The 22,639-nt window shown below is 50.2% G+C and overlaps 1 protein-coding gene across 2 annotated transcripts in view; it reads right to left on the reverse strand.

Moving 5' to 3' along the window:
* The window catches only part of DDX6 (DEAD-box helicase 6), a 247,583-nt gene that overhangs the window by 44,846 nt on the left and 180,098 nt on the right, over window positions 1-22,639 (reverse strand). For both annotated transcript variants that reach the window (XM_085645872.1, XM_085645873.1), the window contains one exon: window positions 14,410-14,511. In XM_085645872.1, coding sequence (XP_085501998.1) covers window positions 14,410-14,511 — 102 coding nt within the window. The remainder of the gene's footprint in view (window positions 1-14,409; window positions 14,512-22,639) is intronic.

Below are 22,639 nucleotides of genomic sequence, written 5' to 3' on the forward strand. Positions count from 1 at the left end.
GCTGTTGATCCTCACTAAATTTGGCTGAGCTGTGGCTGCCAGAGTGTTTATGGTCGCGCCTAGGTACTGTTGTACGTGGGCGGGTTGGAGATGTGATTTTGGGTAATTTAGTGAGAATCCCAGACTGTGAAGAAGGTGAATGGTGAGGGACATGTGGTTGGCACATTGCTGGGCTGACTTTGCTTGAACAAGCCAGTCGTCCAGGTAACGGAAGACGTGAATGTGTTGTCTTCGGAGATGTGCCGCCACTGTTGCTAGGCACTTGGTAAAGACCCTGGGTGCTGTTGTTACTCCGAAGGGGAGAACTTTGAACTGGTAGTGCTGCCCCTGAATAGTGAACCGGAGATATTTCCTGTGTGAAGGGTGTATGGGGATGTGGAAATACGCATCCTTTAGGTCCAGTGTTGCTAGGAAGTCTCCCTGACTGAGTAGCGGGAGAACCTGCTGTAGGGTGAGCATATGGAAATGCTCTGAGAGAATGTAGTGGTTGAGGGGTCTCAGGTCTAGTATAGGTCTGAGCGACCCTTCCTCCTTTGGGATTAAGAAGTACAGAGAGTACACCCCTGTCCCCTGCTGGTTGACGGGCACGACCTCTATTGCACCTTTTTGCAGCATACTTAGCACTTCCTGCTGCAATAATGCTAAGTGCTCTACGGACATAGGACGGTGCTTTGGCGGTATGTTGGGTGGAGTGGAGGTTAGTTCGAGACAGTAACCGTGTTGTATGATGTCCCTGACCCACCTGTCTGTGGTGATGGTGTTCCACGTGGACAGGAACCGCTGGAGTCTCCCCCCAACAGGTGTTGTGGTCGGGGGAAGGGAAAGGGCGTCACTGTTTGTTTTTGGGCGAGGACCTGGTGTTGCCGTAACCACGTCCTCTGCCCTTGGTGCTGGAGCCACGATATCCACCTCTGTTGGTTTTATCGTAGGTATTCTGTGTGCCCCCTTTAGTGCATTGCTGCTGTGACCCCTGGCCTCTAGCTGCTCCTCTATTCCTGGGGCGACGAAAGGAGCCACTACGAAATTGCTGCGTCTGCAGAGCCCCCATTGATTTCGCAGTGTCAGTGTCTTTTTTAATTTGAGGGTATTGTTAACTTCAGGGCCGAATAAGTAGTCTGGGTTGACTGGTTGATTTAAGATGTTGTTCTGAATCTCCGGCTTGAAGCCTGAGATTCTCAACCATGCGTATCGTCTTAACATGACGCTGGTGTTGATTGCCCTTGCCGCTGTGTCGGCAGAATCCAGGGTGCACTTGATGGATGCATTGGTAAAAAGTTGTCCCTCTCTGATGACGAGCTCTGCTGCCTCTTTGTATTCGTCTGGCAAATGTTGGAGTAGTGACCTAGTGTGTCGTAGTGGGAATGATCATTACGGGCCAGGAGTGCCTTTGTGTTGGCAATGCGCCAGATGTTTGCTGCTTGCGATGCAATCCTTTTGCCCGATGTCTCCAGCACTTTGGACTCCTTGTCTGCTGGAGGAGCATCACCTGTTGTCTGCGAATGGGCTTGTTTGCGAGCGTTAGCAACTACCATGGAGTCCAAAGGTAACTGACCCCTAATGTACATAGGGTCTCCGGGTGCAGGCTTGTATTTTTTTTTCAATCTTGGGGTTTAGCACCCGTGCCCTGGTGGTTTCCTTAAAAAGATGTCTTTTGCAGGTTTGAGAACCCCTTTTAACATGGGCAGAGTCTTGACAGTTCTTTCGGAAGAGGCGAAAGTGTCTACCAGGAAGTCTTCCTCGACAGTGTCAGAATGGAGTTCTACTCCATGATTGGCAGCAGCCCGTTCTATGAGGGCATTGAAGGCAGCAGTGTCCTCTGTGGGAGATGTCTTTGCGCTGTAAAGCTGCATGTCATGGGTATCTGGCGCGGTACCCTGGTCTGTAGTGTCATCCCATGCCGGATCCGGGTCTTGCAGATGCTCATCAGGATCAGAATCCCCAGGGTAGGTGGTATCATCTCCCATATAGTCCTCTACTGCGTCTGTCTCTGAAGGCATAGGAGAAAAGGACTGGGGATCGTGATAGGAGGGTTGTAAGCGTTCATGAAGCACTGGTTCCGAACCCGCTGGCAATTTGTGCTTGAGAGGGATTCTGTAGGAGTCCAATCCCCTCTCTGGCGTGATTTTCCGCTTGCGGAGCATCAGTTTACCAGTGTTGGCATCGAATTGTGGCTGTGAAGGCTCAGAGTCTGTGTGTCCAGTAGATGGGGACTGTGTCTGGCGGACACGTGTTCGGATCTCGAACATCTTCGGCGCCGTGGACGGCGGCAAGCCAAAAGTGATGTTGGTTGGCGCCGAGGGTGCATTCGGAGCCTTGTGCGTGTCGGGGCCTGATGTGGATCGGAGGGCTGCCCGTTCCCTGATGCGTTGCAACGATGCCGCGACTTGTTGCACGGAGAACGCAGAAGGCTCCTTGGAACCGTGGAGGTAGGCGTCGACTGCTTTGGAGCCATGGGGTCATCGATCCGAAGAGAGGTATCGAGGGTTGTTGGGAGTCGACGACTTGGCATGTGCCGTTGTCTTAGACGTCGACGCAGATGGTGCGGCCATTTTGACTATGGTGGTCGGGGCCGACGGCTTCGGTGCCAGAGGCCGAGGCGCTTTGTGGGTACCGAGGGCCTTTTTCTTCGGCTCGGTACCGATATCCGCTGCAGTGAGCTCAGCGCCGAAATCCCTTTTACTGCGTTCGGAGCAGACAGCCTTTGCTGGTGTCGAAGGAGTGGAGGGCTTCGAGGCCTTCGAGCCGATTGCAGCCAGTTTCGCTTTTGGTTTCGGTGGAACTGGTGCGACGATTGGTTTTGGTTTCGTTGAAGGGAACCCAGTCGTCTTCGGTAATAATGGCTCGCGGGGGATGTTCGAGGCGGGGCCGAAGAACTTTGGGATTGATCTTGGGTAAGGCCCGGAGGCGATCCCTCTACCTGAGCCTTATGATGACGCACTTTGTCGGCCTCCGTATCGACGGGTGGGCCTGGCTCCTCCCTAGAGCTATCTTCCTCGGCCCCAAAGGCCTCATCGTAGTCTCCTACCTCGTCGACGACTTCTTCTCTGTGAAAAAGGACCTCGTCGTCGTCTTCCGATCGGGAATCTTGTTCGGAAGTGGGGCTGGAGTTTACTTCTTCCACGCTTTCGGCGTCCTCGTCTTCGGTGCTGAAGATGTTGGCCGGGGCAGGCGCCGATTGCTGCGCTTCTAATCTTCGATCGGAATCGAGCACAGGCCATACATTGACTCATCGGGATCCGGTGAGAGACATTTGTTGCAGACCGGGTGGACGTCGATGTGTGGGTATTTTGCGTGGCATAAAAGACACCGTTTGAATGGAGTCCTCGATTCCATCGTCGATGTAAGTTCGATGTTCGGACCAAACGGATCCGAAAAGCTGGAAGAAAGTTCTAAAATAGTAAAGAGAGTAGTCGATACCGAACGGGAACAGTACCGACGAAACCTAAAGGCCTTTTGGCCTTAAACCTAATTTTCCTAACTTGAGCTAAGATAGGCACATCCGAACCCAATGGCGGAAAAAAACAATCTAAGGATGGAGAGGATTCCCATGCGCACTGTGGTCCAGGGGAGGAGTCACCTATCTCGTGATACTTCGAAGACTTCCAGGACAACAACGTGCAAACATCCGGACCCAACACTAGGCGGCGATCTATGCACAGATATGAATTCAGCAGCCCACATGCCTCGAACCTGCAGACACGGTTTAAAATCTCTTCCAGATGTTATCCACACAGCGCCCCCTTCTTGTCAGGTGACATGGAAATGGGAGTAGACTTTTTTTACCTCCGTTGTGCTGCCTGGGAGATCACAGAGTCAGGCTTGGAGTGTCCTGTCATACATGAGTGGGAGCTCTGTATTTTGTTGATGTTTGGAAGGACAGTTGCTGGAGTGGCTGGGTTTTTCATGAACTTTACTCTCTCCTTCCAAATGAAGTCCACAATCGGTATAGAGCATACCCATCTTATGGCCTGCTCTTTGAAATTGTAGAGAAAGCAGTCAAACTGCTTCACCGACATAGGGGGATGAAATCTGGCTGTCACTTTCCAGGAGGTTATGGAAACCTCCGATATCTTCAGGAGACGAACCGACCAGGTGTTATGGAGGTGGACACTAAGTTGAAAAAAGGTAGTTGTCTCCTTCATCTAGAGGTGGATGAATGTTCGGAATTTCACCCTCTTTCCTGTCAGAATGATGGATCATCCCTAGGTGGTACTGCTACATGGGACGCAGGTGTCATTCCAGGTGTAGCTTGCAGGGGAAAGTGTGGTGAATCCAAAGGGGTAATAGGTGATGGAGTTGTAGCAGACTGCTCTTCAGGGGGCTGGGGAAACAGTGTCAGATATTCGGAGAGCATGGACTGGAGAATGTACCAAAGAAGCAGGAAGATGGGATGTGTCTCACTTAGGCAGAGGGTCAGAATAGTATCTTTGTGACTTGTAGTACCTTGAAGGTGAAGAATATTGTTTGAAGTAATGCCCTTCCTCTTCATACTCTTAATCTTTCGCCTGACACTTTATACTCAGCTCTGTAAGTCTATGAGCTGGGTCAAAGAGGCTGCCATCATCCGACTCCTTAACGTCCAGTAGATGCCTTGGAGGCAGGGGTGAGACCTTGCTAGTTGAAGTGGCCTCAGGTCTGAGAGAGATCCTGGAGATCTTAGAAATGTTGGTCATCGATGGAGGTGGAGGAGGCATTATGGCACTTAGTCGACTGGACAACAATCAACTGGACCACCGTAGCAAGAGCAATTGTCGTAGACAGGGCTGTCGTTGATGGGAGCGTCACCTGAACCAGTGCGACAGCAGTGACCGATGGGATGGAAGCACAGATGGCTGTTGTCTGCTGACAACGGTCTTGACGACGAGATGGTAGTGCTGGTGGTCGTAGACTATCGTGGTGTCTGAGAAGGCGTTGTTGAAAGGGATTTTGAAGAAGATTTATACATCAGACAGGATCGCCAAGGAGGCAGGAGGGCAGTCTGTCCCTGGCAGAAGTAGTTGGTGGGCCAGGTAAAAATGTCAGAGGAGCAATGTTTGTTTCTCCTTTTTCTTGGAGTTGAGGTTGGTAAGAATGAAATGAAAAAAGATTTGTATAGCGCGAACTGTCACCCTACGGGTATCCTGGTGCTTCGGTTGAAGGATTACTCACTAACAGTAGAGACCAGTCGTCAATGAGGGGATCCATCACTCGCCCCTAGGAAATTGCCAGGTTTTCAGCTCCTTCCTAAAACAGGTCAAAGAACTAACCTGTCTAAGGTTCTGTGGTAAGTCATTCCAAAGACGCGCAGCGGCCACGCTGAACGCTCTGCCCCCATCTTAGATTTTTTAAATTTGGTGGTTGTGATCAGATTTGTATTTGAGGAGCGAAGATGCCTCCCTTGAGTATACCAGGTGAACATCTTCTGCAAGGAAGATAGACCCAGGTTGTGTGCTATGTGTACAATGCAGAGAGATTTGAAACAAATTCTCTCCTTAATAGGCAGCCAATGTAGGTCTCAGAGCCAATGTGGTAGAGGACCTACGCTGTCGATTTAGTACCAGCTTAGCTGCTGTAGACGGGACTCTCTGCAAGCCCTGCAAGATGTATTGCGGTGCTCCCAAATACAGGGCATTGCAGTAGTCCAGTCTGCTCAAGATTGTGCTCCTTACTACAAGTGCGTGAGAATCCTCTGGTAGTAGCGGAAGGACCTTCCGAAGCATGCGTAGTAAAAAGAAAGACACCAGCAGTTTTGTTGGCCTGTGATTCCATTTGGAGATTATCGTCCATCATGACCCCCAAATTACGCACTGTTTTAACAGGGATCGGGGGTTCATCCTCAGGGGTGAGCCTAAACGCCGCCGGTATAGGTTGAGATATTCTAGTAGCAGGACAAACTACCTGTTCCCCCCCCCCCCCCCCCATTGAACTGCAAGGAATTTTTTTTGAGCAAACCAGCGGTTTGGTGCATATACTCCTGGTGGTGCATACACTCCTGGAAAGTGTCCATGGATATCGCTCGTTTCCCCTTAAGGGAAAACACCAGTTGGGTGTTGTCCGCATAGTTGACTAGGTCAATTCCATACGATTTAATAAATGGGGAATAGAGGGCGTAAGTAGATATTGAAAAGAAGCAGTAGTTTCTTACCTGTAACTCCAGTTCTGTAGTAGGGGTATCTCTGTTATAGTCATAATCTATGAATAGTCCCGCCCATGTGCGGGGACCCCGGAGCAATCAAAATATCTCTTAAGCTGTCCTGCATTTGCAGACCTGCAAAGACACTTAAGAGATAGACAAAAATAATACAGCCTAACAACAACAAGGCTGCACTGGCCAGCACTTCCTCTGAAGTGAAAAAACAAGAGCCAAAATAAAGTTTAAATGTCATTTTTATTCACATCCGACATGTTCCTTTATTGTGTCACACTCCCTTCACCAAAATCCCTTTAAACAATAGAGAGGAAGGGGTGGGCAGACATGCCCTATAGGCTATTATGTGTCTGCTAAAGGGATACCGTGCCTTTAAGAAAACTCTCCAGAGACCCCCGGTATCCCAGGATGCACAGCCCAAGCAAGTTACTTTCAGTTCTTTTTGAAGGTGTATAACAGGCCTGATACTGTCAGAATTACTCCACCGGGGAGGAGGGAGGGTCGCTTATGACTATAACAGAGATACCCCTACTACAGAACTGGAGTTACAGGTAAGAAACTACTTCTGTAGTAGGGGATCTCTGTGTATAGTCATAATCTATGAATAGAATGGCAAGCCCATCCCAACCAACAAACAGCGGTGGAGTAAGAACCAAACACCAACAAATCACTGTGCAAACAAATTCCTCAGCGAAGCCTGTCCAACCTGCGCATCTGCCCTAGCATCAGAGTCCAGGCAGTAATGCTTTGTAATCGTATGGACCGACTTCCAGGTGGCAGCCTTACAAATGTCAGCAATTGGAACATTCCTAAGCAAAGCTGTAGTAGCTGCTTTGCCCCTAGTCGAATGCACTGTAGGCTTACCCCCTAACGTCTTATTAGCTTTCTGGTAACAAAGCTGAATACAGGACACAATCCATCTGGAGATGGACTGTTTTGAGGTAGCTAGACCAGTTCTTACTGAACCATAATTTACAAATAGTTGATTTGACCTGCGGATGGCTTTTGTTTTATCTAGATAGAACTTCAACACCCTACGCACATCTAGTGAATGCAGAGACCTCTCCGCTGGAGAGGAGGGATGCTGAAAAAATGTAGGCAAAGTTATCATTTGATTTACATGGAAATCAGATATTACTTTAGGCAAAAATTTAGGATGAGTATGCATCACTACTTTAGACGCATGGAATACAGTATACGGCTCTTGACAACACAGAGCCTGAATCTCACTTACCCTCCTGGCCGATGTAATGGCCACAAGGAAGGCAGCCTTCCAGGACAAATGCTGCAAAGAAGCCTTATGAATAGGCTCAAAAGGCTCCCTCATCAATCTAGACAACACCACGTTCAATTCCCATGGTGGAAAAGGTCGTCTAACAGGGGGAAACACCTTACGCAAACCCTCCAAAAAATCTTTAATCACAGGGATTTTAAAAAATGAGGTTTGGGAAGGGCCCTTTCTATACGCAGTCAAAGCTGCGAGATGAACTTTGATAGACTGAAAATTAAGCCCAGACTGAGCCAACTGCAGCAGATAAGGCAAAATAACATCTTTACAGGATGTAGGGTCAATGTCCTTTGCCTTGCACCATAAACCGAATCTCTTCCACTTATAGGCGTAAGAAGTCCTCGTAGACTGTCTCTTTGCCTCCTTCAAGATCTCCATACAGTCCTGAGGTAGGTTCAAGTGTCCATACTGCACTAGCTCAGGAGCCATGCTGCCAAACTCAAGGACGAGAGATTGGGGTGAACCATCTGTCCTCCGAACTTCGTGAGAAGGTCCGGCCGACATGGCAGGCACCGGTGTGGCAGAACACACCGGTGAAGGTCGGTGAACCACCATTGCCTCGGCCACTCCGGAGCAATCAGGATCATTCTGGCTCTGGATTGCGACAGCTTGATCAGCACCGCCGGAATCAGGGGAATGGGTGGAAAGGCGTAGAGAAAGCTGTTGGACCAGCTGATCCATAGGGCATTCCCCAGCGTCCCTGGTTGGTAGTACCTGGACGCGAAGTCGCGGCATTTTCTGTTTTCTGCCGTAGCGAACAGATCGATATCCGGAGTGCCCCACTCTGCGAAGACGTCTGAGCACGTCGTCGTTTAGCACCCGCTCGTGATTTTCTTGAACGAGCCTGCTGAGTGCATCGGCCTGGGCATTCTGCACTCCCGGCAGGTGGGCCGCCGTGATCGTCAGGTTCCTGGCCACCAGCCAATTCCAGATCGTCTGTGCCTCCCGAGACAGCGTGCGTGACCGGGAGCCCCCCTGCTTGTTGAGGTAGTACATGGTGGTAGTATTGTCCGTCTGAACAAGCAAGGAGTTCGTCGTGAAGGAGGGATGGAACGCCTTCAGGGCCAAGTGTACTGCTCTGAGTTCCAAAAAGTTGATGTGATAAGTCATCTCCGTCTGCGACCATATCCCCTGAATCTGAAGAGGGCCCAAATGCGCTCCCCAGCCCTGGAGAGACGCATCAGTCACTATGGTCTGGACCGGAATATCCTTGTGGAAAGGGGTCCCCTTCCAAACATTCTCTGAGGAGCACCACCATGTCAGAGATTGGAGAGCGTGTTGGGACAGATGAATCCTGTCCTCCCAACTCCCCCGCCTCTGGTCCCACTGATCCTCCAGACATTCCTGCAGAGGCCTCACATGCAGACGTGCATTGGGGGTGAGAAGGATGCAGGAAGCCATCGACCCCAGCAAGGAAGACACCGTCCTCACTGTAGGAGAGTGGGCTGAGAGGAGGTGCAGGGCCTTCCCACGGATCGATAAGCGTCTCTCCTCCGAAGGACACACGCTTGCGGTCAAGGTATTGACTGAGGCCCCCAAGTACTGGAGACACTGCACAGGAACCGGCACTGACTTTGACATGTTGATGTGCAGCCCCAGACGATGAAGCAAGGCAGCTGTCCTGTTGAAGTGACACTGGGCTTCCTGGTACGTGGAAGCTTTGATCAGCCAATCGTCCAGGTATGGGTACACAAACACTTTGGTCTTCCGCAAGTGTGCTGCCACCACTGCCATGCACTTGGAGAACGTCCGTGGGGCAGACTTCAGGCCAAACGGGAGTACTGTATACTGGTAATGGTTGTTGCCTACCAGAAACCTGAGGAACTTGCGATGCTTTGGTGCGATCGGCACATGAAAGTAAGCCTCCTGCAGATCTATGGCGCACAGCCAATCTCCTCGATGCAACTGAGGGTAAATCTGATGCAGGGACAACATACGGAACTTTTCTCTGCGGATCCACTTGTTTGCTTGACGCAGATAGAGAATAGGCCTGAACTCGTTTTTGTCCTTTTTTCTGACGAGAAAGAACCGGGAGTAAAGGCCTGTTCCTCTTTGCCTCAAAGGAACAGCTTCTATCGCCTTCTTCCTTAACAGGACGTCCGCCTCCACCTGGAGCTCCCGTACCATGAAGGGAGAGCGCACTGGTGGAATCTGTGGAGGCAGGCAGGTGAAACGAAGACTGTATCCATTGCAAACAATATTCAGCACCCACTTGTCCTGAGTTATTGTCCTCCACTCTGCCAGGTAGTGTTGAATACTTCCCCCCCCACCGGAGCGGGTAACTGATGAGGGGGAAGTGACCCTTCAGGGCTTCGACCCGGCCGGGCCTTTGTTCCCCGATGAGGATTGATGTTGCCCTCTGCCCCTCTGGAGCTTTTGAAAGGACTGCCTGGGGAACTGTTGCTGTTGCTGCTGTTGGTGGCCAGACTGACGCCCTTGACCTCGTTGTTTCGAATAGCGCCTGCCATAGGAGCGGAACGACCTCTTCTGCTCCTTGGGTCTTTCCAACCCCACGGCTTTCAGGGTTTCCGCTTCGGCCTTCATGCGGGCCATCTCGTCATCCGCATGAGACCCGAACAGCGTCGAGCCGGAGAACGGCAAATTGGCGATCTTCTGCTGCGCCTCAGGCTTGAGTGGTGTCAGCCGCAGCCAGGAATGCCTCATGTGTATGCCGTGGCAGTACCCATGAGCCGCCAGCAACGATATATCCCCCGCCGCACTGATGATCTGGTTAGAGACCATCATGCCCTCGTTCAGCACCTCCTGAAAGTCCTCCCTCTTCTCTCTAGGCAGGGAGGCAGCGAACTGTTGCAGGGAGTCCCAAAGAGACCTGTCATAGCGACCCAACAGAGCGGAGGCGCTAGCGGCCTTCATCGTAGTGGCCGACGGAGCACATCCTCCTCCCCAACGAGTCCATCTTACGACTCTCCTTATCCGGAGGGGCCGTGGACGAGGGCGTCTTAGAGTGTTGCTTACGCGCCGCCGACACAATGACAGAGTCCGGGGGAGGATCCACCCTGAGGAACGCCGGGTCAGAGTCTGGGGCCCTGTACTTTTTCAGCAGTCTCGAGGGCGCCGGTTTCACCACGGCCGGCGTCAACACCTCCATTGCAGGCTCCTCCAACCCCGGAACCAACGGGAGGAGGGGGCGCGACAGGTGAGCCTTATGCAAAGTCTCAAAGATCACAGAAGTGGTGGGAATAGGGGTTGTCACTGATCTTCCCAACTTCGCCGCCCCCCTCATCAGCACTTCCTGGAAAGTGGCAATGTCATCCACTGGGGAGACGCGGGTAGGAGGCGTCTCCGACAGTGAGGGAGAAAACCGTCCAGCCCCAGAAGAGTCCGTGCCCCTCGAGCCTCTGGAACGAGACCGGTATCAGTCGTCCATGTCCAGAGCGAGTAGAAGACCTGCGCCTACTCCGTGATCGCCTGCGAGGACGAGAGCGAGGTCTCTGCCTGTGGGGACCCCTCGGGGGCAGAGGCGGTGGCTGTGGTGGAGAAGCAGGCCGCGGAGGCGTGGGCAGAGGCAGCGGAGGAGGGGGAGGAGGAAGAGCAGGCGCCGGTAAAGGAGCCTGCGGAAGATCGGGCGCAGGAGTCAGCGGCGGCCGCTGAGGACGCAGCGGGGACAGATGTTCTGACGCCCCATCACTCCTTGCAGGAGAGCCCGCACCATCACTGGCCGGGCTCTCGGCCATCCTTCTCTTCTTGGAGGGCCTGCTTGTTGAAGCCACCGACCGGGAATATCCTCGTCTCCCCGATCCCCGACTGGAGATCGTAATCACTGAGGACGTGTTCCCCGATGTCCGACGTCGAGCTGTACGTCGACCTCGTCCGGCGTCTCTTTGCCGGTCGTCGCCCCCTCGAAGTCGAGCGCTCTCTCGACGTCGAACCATGCTTCCTCGACCTTAGTCGCCGCCGCGTCGACCTGCGGCGCCTCGACGGCGACCTGCGGCGCCGGGATCTCGGCGTCGACTCCGCCAGCGTCGAGCCATGGATCGACGGCGAAGGCGGTGAGTGCAATCCGCCCCGGGGCTCAGCACGACGTCGATGGGGTGTTGACGTCAGCGACGGCGACCCGGTCCCGGGTCGCGCCGGCCCCTCTCTCGACGTCGAACGCCGAGGCTGCCGCGACCCAGAGCCCTGGATCGACGGCGAACATACCGGTGCTTTCTCCCTCGCCGTCGTCGCCTTCGATGCCGAACGCGACCTACCAGCCGGTAGGCGCCGTTTCTGCTCCCTGCTCTGTCCGGAGGTCCCTCCAGAGGCTGAAGCACGGGCGGAGGAGGGGGAATGAGACCCTCCATGCCCCGAAGTCCCACCGGTCCTCTGCTGCTCCTGACCCTGAAGACGAATCTTCTCCCTGTCCCTCAGGGTCCTCTTTGAAAAGGTTTTACAGATGGCACATGTAGCTGGGACATGTGAGGACGACAAGCAGAGGATACAAACATCATGTGGGTCCGTCTTGGCCTTTTTCCTCCCACACTCAGGGCATTTGTCGAACAAAGCCATGCTAAGAGTGGGCCAAAACTGCTCCAGATTGCAGGCAGTAGTAGACAAAGGCTCTAGACGTCGAATGAAAACACTATATTCAAAAAATCCAAATTTATCAAATAAACCACCCAAAAGGGTAGAGCTCAAGCTCCAGGGTCCTGCTAGCAGGAGCCGGAAAAAAACTGAAAGTAACTTGCTTGGGCTGTGCATCCTGGGATACCGGGGGTCTCTGGAGAGTTTTCTTAAAAGGCACGGTATCCCTTTAGCAGACACATAATGACAGCCTATAGGGCTTGTCTGCCCACCCCTTCCTCTCTATTGTTTAAAGGGATTTTGGTGAAGGGAGTGTGACACAATAAAGGAACATGTCAGATGTGAATAAAAATGACATTTAAACTTTATTTTGGCTCTTGTTTTTTCACTTCAGAGGAAGTGCTGGCCAGTGCAGCCTTGTTGTTATTAGGCTGTATTATTTTTGTCTGTCTCTTAAGTGTCTTTGCAGGTCTGCAAATGCAGGACAGCTTAAGAGATATTTTGATTGCTCCGGGGTCCCCGCACATGGGCGGGACTATTCATAGATTAGGACTATACACAGAGATCCCCTACTACAGAACAGGGCTGATTGCCGAGCACTGTGGCACCCCGTGGTGTACCCGAGACTTATCGGGGGTGAACAGGGCCAGAGATACAGCCTGTTGTCTTCCCGACAAATAGGATTGTAACCACTGCAAGGCCAATCCTTTGATTCCTATGCCTTTCAGCCTTTCCACTAATACTGCATGGCTCACCGTGTCAAATGCGGCTGACATATCCAGTAGTACAAGGACAGATGAATTCCCATTGTCAGCAGGCATTCTTAGATTGTTCATTACGGTTGCCAAAGCAGTCTCGGTGCCATGTCCTGGGCGAAAGCCAAATTGGTCCCTATCCAGCAAGGAATTTTCCTCCAAGTAGCCTGATAAGATTTTGCTAACTGCCTTTTCTAAGATTTTAATCGGATATGGCAGGAGGGAAATTGGTCTAAAATTTGCTGGAATTGTAGGGTCCAAGGATGGTTTAAGCAGGGGAGTCACCACTGCCTGTTTCCATGCCTCTGGTACTTCTCCTTCCTCCAGAGACTGGCAGCAGATCTACCATAACCAAGGAAAGGTCTCTTGCCCAAATATTTTCCAGATTTTATGCGGAAGGGGATCGAAAGGAGATCCTGAGGACACGCTTTGTGCCAGGAGATTAAAAGAGTTCTCTGAGAGTGTGAAAGTATTCCAGGGAAGAGTCCAACAGTGGTCCTACATCTGGCTTCCATGTGGAGTCATCCTGACTACTAGTAACAGTGTGGTGCAGATTGCCAACAATTTTAGTTATTTCCACTTCAAAGTAAATGGCAATCTCATCGCAGAGTTTCTGCGATGCTACCACCCTACTGCCCATGCAGGCTGGACTAGAAAGATCTCTAAACACATTAAAAAGTGCTTTTGTGCTGTTTGGTGCCTGCAAAATAGAGTTGGCATAGATATCTACTTTGGCCTTGAGAATTAACTCCTTTTACTGGGCCTGTATTAATTTCAGTTCTTTGCTGGCTCTGAGTATGCCCTCCTCCATTTCCTCTCGGCCTTTATACAAGTTGCTCGTAGTTGTTTCAATTCACCATTGTACCATGGAGCAGATTTGTTTCTCCTATTTTTAAGTTGTTTAACTGGAGCTATTAAATCAAGGGTTCCCGTTATATAGTCACAATAGGTTTGATAATTTTCACCTGCGGAGGCAGAGGCAAGAAGTCTTCATAGACTTTCTGTACTTCTCTGAAGCTCCTTCAAGAGATCTAGCCCTCTATTCAGAACAGGCAGAGGAATCCTTGGCCTCCTAAAATGATGTCTGAGTCTTGGTCTTCAGTAGCAACAGGAGTAGTCTACCTTCTCTGTCCCTCAGTTTGAGAAGAGTGCAGCAAATCTTGTACTCCTTTACCTCATGTTGGGATGGAGGCAGTAAAGGCAATCCTTGTGTGGATCTGCATGAACTCTTCTTCCCATATGACTTGCTGGGACGGAAAAAGCCTTTACTGTTGGACTTGATAGAAATATCCAGATGAATAAAGCTTCCCAAATAAGAATACTGTGCAGAGCTAAGGGGCGCTCCTTTCACACAGGATGTGTGGTGAAAATCTGAGTCACCCAGCCTCTTGATGTTCTTGAGGGAGCTAGAAGCATATTGGTTATAATGGACATTTGATACTCATTTTAAAATACATTGATCGGCTATTTTAAATGATGGCCTTGGGCCATTTTAGCCTATGATCGTTTATCATACTGCTTGATTATGGTACTATTGGACTCCCACTTTGACAATGGGGAATGAGTCAAGCATGTTAATCTATGAAAGATACCCCAAAATAGGATAAGTAATGTTTCAAAATGCACCCCCCTACCCCACCACCGTGAGGACACCCCTCAGGAATCACTGGAACACATGTACATAACCGATTGATTTGGACAGGTTTATTCCTTACCTGATCTGCCAATACGATGGAGATAAGTCTCTGCAAGCTTTGGGAAGTCGAAGTTGATCACCACATTCACAGCTTGGATATCAATACCTCTGGTAAACAGATCTGCAATGGAGAATCGCAGTTCAAGGTGGAGAAACACTGCTACACAACTGGTGGTGGAACACCAGTCAATGGTTAATTTCATCATATGATTGTGATGTGCAAAATAGCAAGACAATAAATTAAAGTTTAAGCCACATAACAACTAATAGGACTAGGTAGCCTTTGTACATAGCTCTTCGTATTACAAACCTATGAACTACTCCTGGGGAGTTGGGTGGGGCAGACATCTGTTATGTGAAGTCTGGAAGGCAAATGTTCAACTAAATCTCTTCAATGTGGTTCTTGCCTGGCAACACCCCACACATTGGGAAAAAGACCCAACATTCTACCCACACTTGACCAGGCATGCTGTTGCCTGAACTGGACTGCATGCTGTTGATCGCTTAGCCAGGTAGATCAGACTGAATGGTACAAAGGGCACAGCTGCAAGGAGCGTAGCCAGTTAGTATGATCTGGAAGTAGTACTGACAATGCAAGTCTAGTTAAAGTTGTGGCCACAAAAAGTATCTTGTACCTACTTTAGGTAATTATCAGTGTTTAAATGTTCATGGACATTAATGGACTGGGCAGTCTAACGTGCAAAAACACCTTGTAGGAGTTAATCCGAGCTTATGGTAACCACAGGAGGGATATAATAGTAAACCAACCAATAAGGCTAGGGCATCGGTATCAGAGTTACATGGTAGAGGAAGGAGAAGCAATGAGCTAACTTCATTGCACATCCACGTGGCCTCTTTGACACCTATCCAAAAAAATTCTCAACTCTGCTGTTGGATGAAGACCTGGTCTTACAGGCAGATAAGACTCCATTCATGGAGGACTAAAGATCTGGAAAGACCTTCAGCTTGACCGCTGAACAGGAAGCACACAAAGGCTGGGGTTTGGCATTTGCATTGGTTCTACACTGCAAGCAGTTTTGCGCAATTTAGTCTATTTTCCTGCCACCTGAGGTTTTCTGTTAGGCGATCCAGTTATAGATTTACACGCCTGACCAGAGGGAAATAAGAGTCAGAAATAAACTGCAGAAATCTTCAGTGTACAAAAAGAGCGCATCATCCCTCACTGGATTGTGAACACAGAAGACCAAATGCAACAATGTGTTAAAGATGTTCAAGAAGCTGGCTCTGTATATGGTATTCCCCCAGAAGTGTAAAGGTCTCAATGCAAACCCAAAGTCCTCTATTTGTGGTAGTGTGGGCGAGCAGCCTTAGGTCTAATAGAGGAGCATAAGACATTTGTTGTCCAGCAACCGGACTAATAAATGACAACTCCAAGATATCCACATCAATTTTAGATCAAAAAGCTTTGCTCAATGTAGTAAAGTGCCCCTTTTTGCATGGTCACTATTTGTGGTAGTGTGGTCGAGCAGTAAGGCAATATCAGAGGACAGTGTTAAGCATTTGCTGAACACAGTCAGCAAGTGAATTCACACACAAAGAATTAACTTCATATCAATTTATTCTTGCATAAAAACATTTTTTGTTATTTTATTTCCTAGAACCAAGCAAGCCTGGCACAGGTACGTGAAATACTTTGCAGTAAATATAGTTTGGATTGTAATTGTATATGCACTTTGTTTTGACTTACAATATTGTTACTGAGAAATGCAATGCTTTGTAAATACAGTACATATACTTTGTATCGGATTGTTAGTGAAGTTACAGGTAAGTTACTTTTGAGATTACTTTTCTTACACAGTGCAGTATGCCTGAATATTGCACTGGGACATTTCCTAAACAGGTAAGTAAAAGCATTGTTAGTACAATTTTAAAGAATTTGTTTTCCAGGTAAGTTACTTTTGAGATTACTTTTCTTACACAGTGCAGTATGCCTGAATATTGCACTGGGACATTTCCTAAACAGGTAAGTAAAAGCATTGTTAGTACAATTTTAAAGAATTTGTTTTCCAACTCCACACTTTTCACAGAAAAAGTCATGTTATCCTATGGAGGAAAGGAATATGCTACTTACCAGTATGCATCTGTTCTTGGCACGTAGAGCTGCAGATTTACACACTTGTGCATAGATCACCATCTGGTGTTGGGCCCGGATGTTTGCAGTTTGTTTTTACTCTTGGAAAGTCTTTGGAAGTCTAGAGGTCGGTGACTCCTCCTTTGGATTGTATTGCGCATGGACTTCGGCTCCATCCTCAGATTGTTTTTCGCCAGCAGGGAAACGGAGCGTAGTAATAACAGTGAAGATGCCTGTGTGCGCTATCTAAATAAGATAAACTGGGACAGATACAGGTAGCCGGGGAGGTGGGTCGGCGTGTGTAGATGTGCAGCTCTACATGCCAAGAACAGATGCATACTGGTAAGTAGCATATTCGGTTCGAGGCATATGAGCTGCAGATTGCACACTTGTGCATAGATTATATATCAGTACCCACCGTTAGTGGCGACCACCCGTATCTGTTGCAGTGGTTTACAATAATGTTTGGAGTACAGCCTGGCCCACACTAGCCTGTTGCTTAGTTTGCACATCTACACAATAGTGTTTGGTGAAAAGTGTGCGGTGTTGACCATGTAGCTGCTTTGCAGATATCATCCAATGGGATGTTCCCTGGGAATGCCATGGAAACCCTATTTTTTGTGTAGAATGGGCTTTAGGGGTAATGGATAGTGTTCGCTTTGCTATGTTAGCAGATTTGAATGCATTTTACAATCCACCTAGCTATCCCTGATTTTGAGATGGGGTTGCATTTGGAGAGAAAGAAACAAACAGTTGTTTGGTTTTACGGAAAAGTTGTGTTTTGAATGTAGTAGAGCAAGGCTCGTTTGACATCCAATGTGTGAAGAGCCCTTTCTGCAACGGTCTGTGGTTGCGAGAAAAATACTGGTAGTTCTACTGTTTGGTTTAGGTGAAAGGGAGAAATGACTTTAGGGAGGAATTTTGGGTTGGTACGGAGAACAACCTTGTTGTGGTGCATTTGGATAAAAGGTTCTTGAATGGTAAGTGCTTGTATCTCACTGACCCTTCTAAGGGAAGTGATGGCTACAAGAAAAGCGGTTTTCCATGTTAGGAATTGCAGTTCGCATTTGTGCAGAGGTTCGAAAGGAGGCCCCATTAGCCTTGTGAGAACGATATTTAAGTTCCACACAGGTGAGGGTGGTACTCTGTGGGGAATTATTCTTTTAAGGCCTTCCATGAAGGCTTTAATGGCAGGTACTCTGAAAAGTGATAGGTGTTGCCTGTTTTGTAGGTAAGCTGCAATAGCTGCGAGGTGTAGTCGAATGATGTATAGGCTAGATTGCACCTTTGTAGGTGGAGTAAGTAGCCTAGGATGTGTTGAATGGACACGTCTGGTGGATTGATGGTGGTGTTATGGCAAACAAAACGTTTCCACTTAGCGGCGTAGCACGCTCTAGTGGTAGGTCTTCTAGCTTCTCTGATGACGTTCATACAGTCAGGGGGAAGATTTAGGTACCCAAATTCTAGGATTTCAGGAGCCAGATTGCAAGGTTGAGCTGCGCTGGGTCCGGGTGTTTGATCTCTCCAGGGGTCTGGGTTAAGAGGTGTGGAGAGAGGTGTAGTTTTTGGTGCGGTACTACAGATGGTTCCAGCAGTGTGGTATACCACGGTTGTCTGGCCCACGTTGGAGCTACTAGGATTTGTGTGAGGGAGTGTTTGTTTGCGCACCACTAGTGGAATGAGTGGGAGAGGCGGAAAAGCGTACACAAATCTGCCTGACTAGTTCATCCATATCGCATTTCCTTTGGATAATGGGTGTGGGTATCTGGCGGCGAAGCTTGCGCATTTGGCGTTTGTGGGTGGCGAAGAAGTCTATCTGTGGATGCCCCCACATTTGAAAGTACGGGTGAAGAACTTGCGGGTGAAGCTCCCACTCGTGGATCTGTTGTGTCTGCCTGCTGAGCAGATCTGCCACTGTTTTGGACTCCTGGGACATGCTGAGCTAGGAGAAAGATTTTCTGGGGTATTGCCCATCTCCACATGGTCTGCGCTAGTTGGGAGAGCTGTGGAGAGTGGGTGCCGCCTCGTTTTTGAATATAATACATGGCTGTCATGTCTGTGCGGATCAGAACTGCCTTGCCTGAAATTTGGGTTTGAAAGGATTTTAGGGATAAGAAGATTGCTAGTAACTCCAGATGGTTGATATGGAGTAACTTTTGTTGAGGTGTCCACTTGCCCTGTGTGGCGAGATGTAGTAGATGAGCTCCCCAGCCGGAGAGCGATGCGTCCGTGGTCAGTACTAGTTGAGGAACCGGGTCCAGGAACGGTCGACCTTTGGAAAGGTCTGTGGTGTTCCACCACTGCAGAGCGATGGGTGCGACCGTCTACCAACACCAGATTTGTTAATTGACCCTTGGCCTGGTTCCATTGGTGCGCTAAGCACTCTTGGAGAAGACGCATCTGGAGTGTTGCGTGAGGTACTAAGAAGATGCAAGAGGCCATCATCCCTATTAGTTGCATAAACACTCGAGCTGGAAGGGAGTGTTGTGCTATGAATTTTGTGCTTAGAGCTTGAATGCTTGCAATCCTGGCAGGATTGGGGTAGGCTAGCGCTCGAGGAGTCTATGGTGGCACCGAGGTATTGTTTTATGTGGGATGGTTGTAGATGGGACTTCTGGTGGTTTACTGTGAAGCCCAGCTGGTGGAGTAGTTGAATGGTGGTGGACGTGTGTTGTACACACAGATTGTATGACCAGGCTTTTAACAGCCAGTCGTCTAAGTATGGGAAGACGTGGATGTTTTGTCTTCGCAAATGTGCTGCCACCACTGCTAGGCACTTGGTGAATACCCTTGGCGCTGTTGTGACTCCGAATGGGAGCACTTAGAATTGGTAGTGTTGTCCGTCCACTACAAATCTGAGGTACTTCCGGTGAGTTTTGTGCACTGGAATGTGGAAATAAGCGTCTTTTAGGTCTAAAGTGGTCAAAAAGTCTTTTTGGGAGAGGAAGTACCTGCTGAAGCGTCACCATATGAGAATGGTCTGAGTATGTATGTGTTTAGGGGCCAGAGCTCTAGGATGGGTCACAGTCTCGTCCCTTTTTGGTATGAGGAAATATAGGGAGTAGACTCCCATGTTTTGTTGGTTGGTAGGAACGGGTTCTATTGCCTGTTTTTGTAGGAGGGAGATTAGCACCTGCTTTAGAAGTATTAGATGTTCTTGTGACATTGGGCGCTGCCTGGGTGGAATGTTTGGGGGGGGGGGTAGATATTAGTTCTAGGCATTAGCCTGACCGAATTATTTGTGTTACCCATTTGTCTGAGGTGATGGTAGCCCAGACAGGAAGGAAAGTTGGTGTCTGCCCCCGACCGGATTGGAATGGTCGGGGGGGGGGGGGGGGGGGGGGGGGGGTTTGGAGAGTCATTGGGTAGGCGGTGTGGCAGAGCGGGCATGGTTTGTTTTGCCTCTGCCTTTGTTACCCTTATAGCTGCCTCTTTGATAACCCCTTGTGAAGGTGGACTGAGTAGGGGATTTGTATGAAGTGGACGCAGTGTCTGAGGAGTAGCCTCTAGACGTACTTCGAAAGGAAGAGCGGCGAAAGGAGCGTCTAGGAGGGTGTGACTAAGGCTCCAATGGATTTCGCCGTATCCTTCATTTTTTCTAGGGCCTCATCCACTTTTGGGCCAAATAGATGTTCCTGGTCAAAGGGATGGTTAAGGATGGAGGCTTGTACCTCCGGTTTAAACCATAATATTCTTAGCCAAGCATGGCGACCGAGGACGACGCTGGTATTGATGGCCCTGGGAGCTGTGTCTGCTGCATCTAGGGCACAACGTATAGAGGTGTTAGTAATAGTCTTACCCTCCTGAATTAGTTCGTTGGCCCTAGTTTTATATTTTTCAGGGAGGTGGTGCATTATGCTTTCCAACTCATCATAATGTGCCCTGTCGTATCTGGCCAATTGCGCTTGAGTATTGGCGATACGCCACATGTTGGCCGCTTGTGACGCAGTACGCTTCCCTTATGCGTCCAGTAGCTTTGACTCTTTGTCAGGTGGTGGTGCTTCGCCTGACGCCTGGGAATTTGCCCTTTTACGGGCAGTGGGTACCACTAGAGAATCTAGTGGCGCTGGCCCTCTGATGTAGGAGGGATCTGTGGGGGCAGCTTTGTATTTTCTCGATGGGCGGGTTAAGGACCCTGGCCCTAACTGGGTCCTTAAAAACTTCTGGCTCATGCTTTACCACTCATTTGAGCATAGGTAATATGGAGGTAGACCTATGTGTGGTGTCGAATGTGTCGGGGAGGAAATCTTCCTCCACGGGGTCAGTATGCAAGTCTACTCCGTGATAGTGTGCCGCCCTTTGCAGTAATTGGTGGAACCCCAATGAGTCCTCCGGTGGAGATGGTCTGGAGGGGTAAAGATCATCTTGTGGGACGTTGGGGATATCAGGAATATTGTAATCGTCCCATGGGTCTGGGGATCCTGTAGGGGTGGGGTCCCCTGTGGGTAGGTCCTGGGGCACAGCCCCCATGTCATCATATGGGTCCCTGTGATCATCATCGTGTGGAGAAGGGGTGGGAGAACGATGAGGTTGGGGTGGAGAAAGCGGAGGTGGGGAAGGTGGAGGAGGTGGAAGAGGTGGGGAAGGTATTCTGAACGGAGAGGTCGCAGAGTCCTTCCTTTTTGGAGGTGGATGAGGCTTCTCCAAATGTCTTTTTGGTAGAGAGTGTCGAATGTCCAGTTTTTGGATCCTTGGTGAGTTTTTTGCAAGGGATCTGGTGTAAATAAGTCCGGTGAGGCTGGTCGGTCGGTCGGCGCCGGGGCCGTTGGCTTTTTAGGTTTTTCTGTGCCAATTCGTTGTTTGGAACCTGGTTTGGGAACCTCCGGACGCTTGGTCGGCGCCGAGATGGGTTTCGGCCTCGAAGTGTCGGTGCCAGTGGCCGTGTGTGCTTTGGTCGGCACCGAAGGTGGTGTCGGTGCCGAAGAGCTGGGTTTCGACCCAGAGTGCTTCGGTGCGGGGCTCGGTGTCGATATGGAGGTCGGCTTCTTTTTCGGTGCCGAAGCGTGTTTATCGGCACAGACGGTAGGCTGGCTCGAGCCCAAGCCGCCAGAAGGCTTGCTTGGCTTCTTTACCGGGCCCGAAGGTGCGGTGTTGGAAGCAGTGTCCTTGGTCTTGCCTAGGCCCGGAGGCGAAGGTGTGACCGGAGCCTTTTTCGGTGCTGGCAGGGGTGTTGGGAGGGGGGGGGGGGGGGGGGGGGGAGACTGGATGCAGCGGTGTCTTAGGTCAGATTTCACCTTACCGGGTCACTTGCAGTTGGGGGGGGGGGGGGGGGGGGGGGGGGGCTGTGTTACCTCGCTGGGATTGGTGGACCACTCAAACTTGGGCCATAGGTGACTGGCGCAGTAGTGGTTCCCGGTGTCGGGTATTTTCCTCAGCAGGCTCGGAGTCTCTGGTGTTTCTTCTGAACAGAGCTGCTGTTCACAAGAGAGCCAGTCTTTGTTGAAGGCAGTCTGTCCTCCCAGGGGTTCTGGAGTTCGCTGGCTGCAGGACAAGACCATTTTTGGAGCAGGATCTCTGGAACATGCAGACAGGCCAGTAGGGCTGGGGCCAAGTCCGTTATATGCAGTCTCCTCTGCTGGGCGTCTTTTGTCCTTTTTCTTAGGTTGCGGGAATCTGCTTTCTTGGTTCAGGGCTGCCCCCTAAATACTGTGTTTAAGGGGCGTTTTAGGGGTATTGAGGTCAGTAGCCAATGGGCTACTGACCTTAGGGTGACTACACCCTTGATGTGCTCATCCCATGTGGGGGTGTGAGCACAATCCCTAATCCTGATGGGAGAGTGCCTGCCATCTGCAAGATGGCGGGCACTGAAGACTGGGATTCACTTCACCTCTCCCACATGAGGGGTGGAGTTGGCAGAGGTGGGCACACCTTTTGGGCTGGCTAATTTTTCCTGCCCGTGTTTCCGCCAAAAAGGAGGGGACACAGGAACGGGGTCTTCTCCTGATAGCAGGAGAGGATGGGGGTTGCATTACAAAGGTTGCAAGGCCTTTGAAGCTCCCCTGCCACAGATGGATCTTCCTGGCCTGGGGGATCTGTGAACACCTATGCCCAGGAAAGGCTTTGTTTCTGGGCTCAGGGAGCAAAGGCTCCCACCCTAGCAGTCCAGAAACATGGCTCGTGGTGGCAGGCTGGTCGTTTTTCAGGGGGCATCTCTAAG

This window comes from Triturus cristatus, chromosome 3_1, assembly GCF_964204655.1.
Source record: "Triturus cristatus chromosome 3_1, aTriCri1.1, whole genome shotgun sequence".
NCBI classification, from domain to species: domain Eukaryota; kingdom Metazoa; phylum Chordata; class Amphibia; order Caudata; family Salamandridae; genus Triturus; species Triturus cristatus.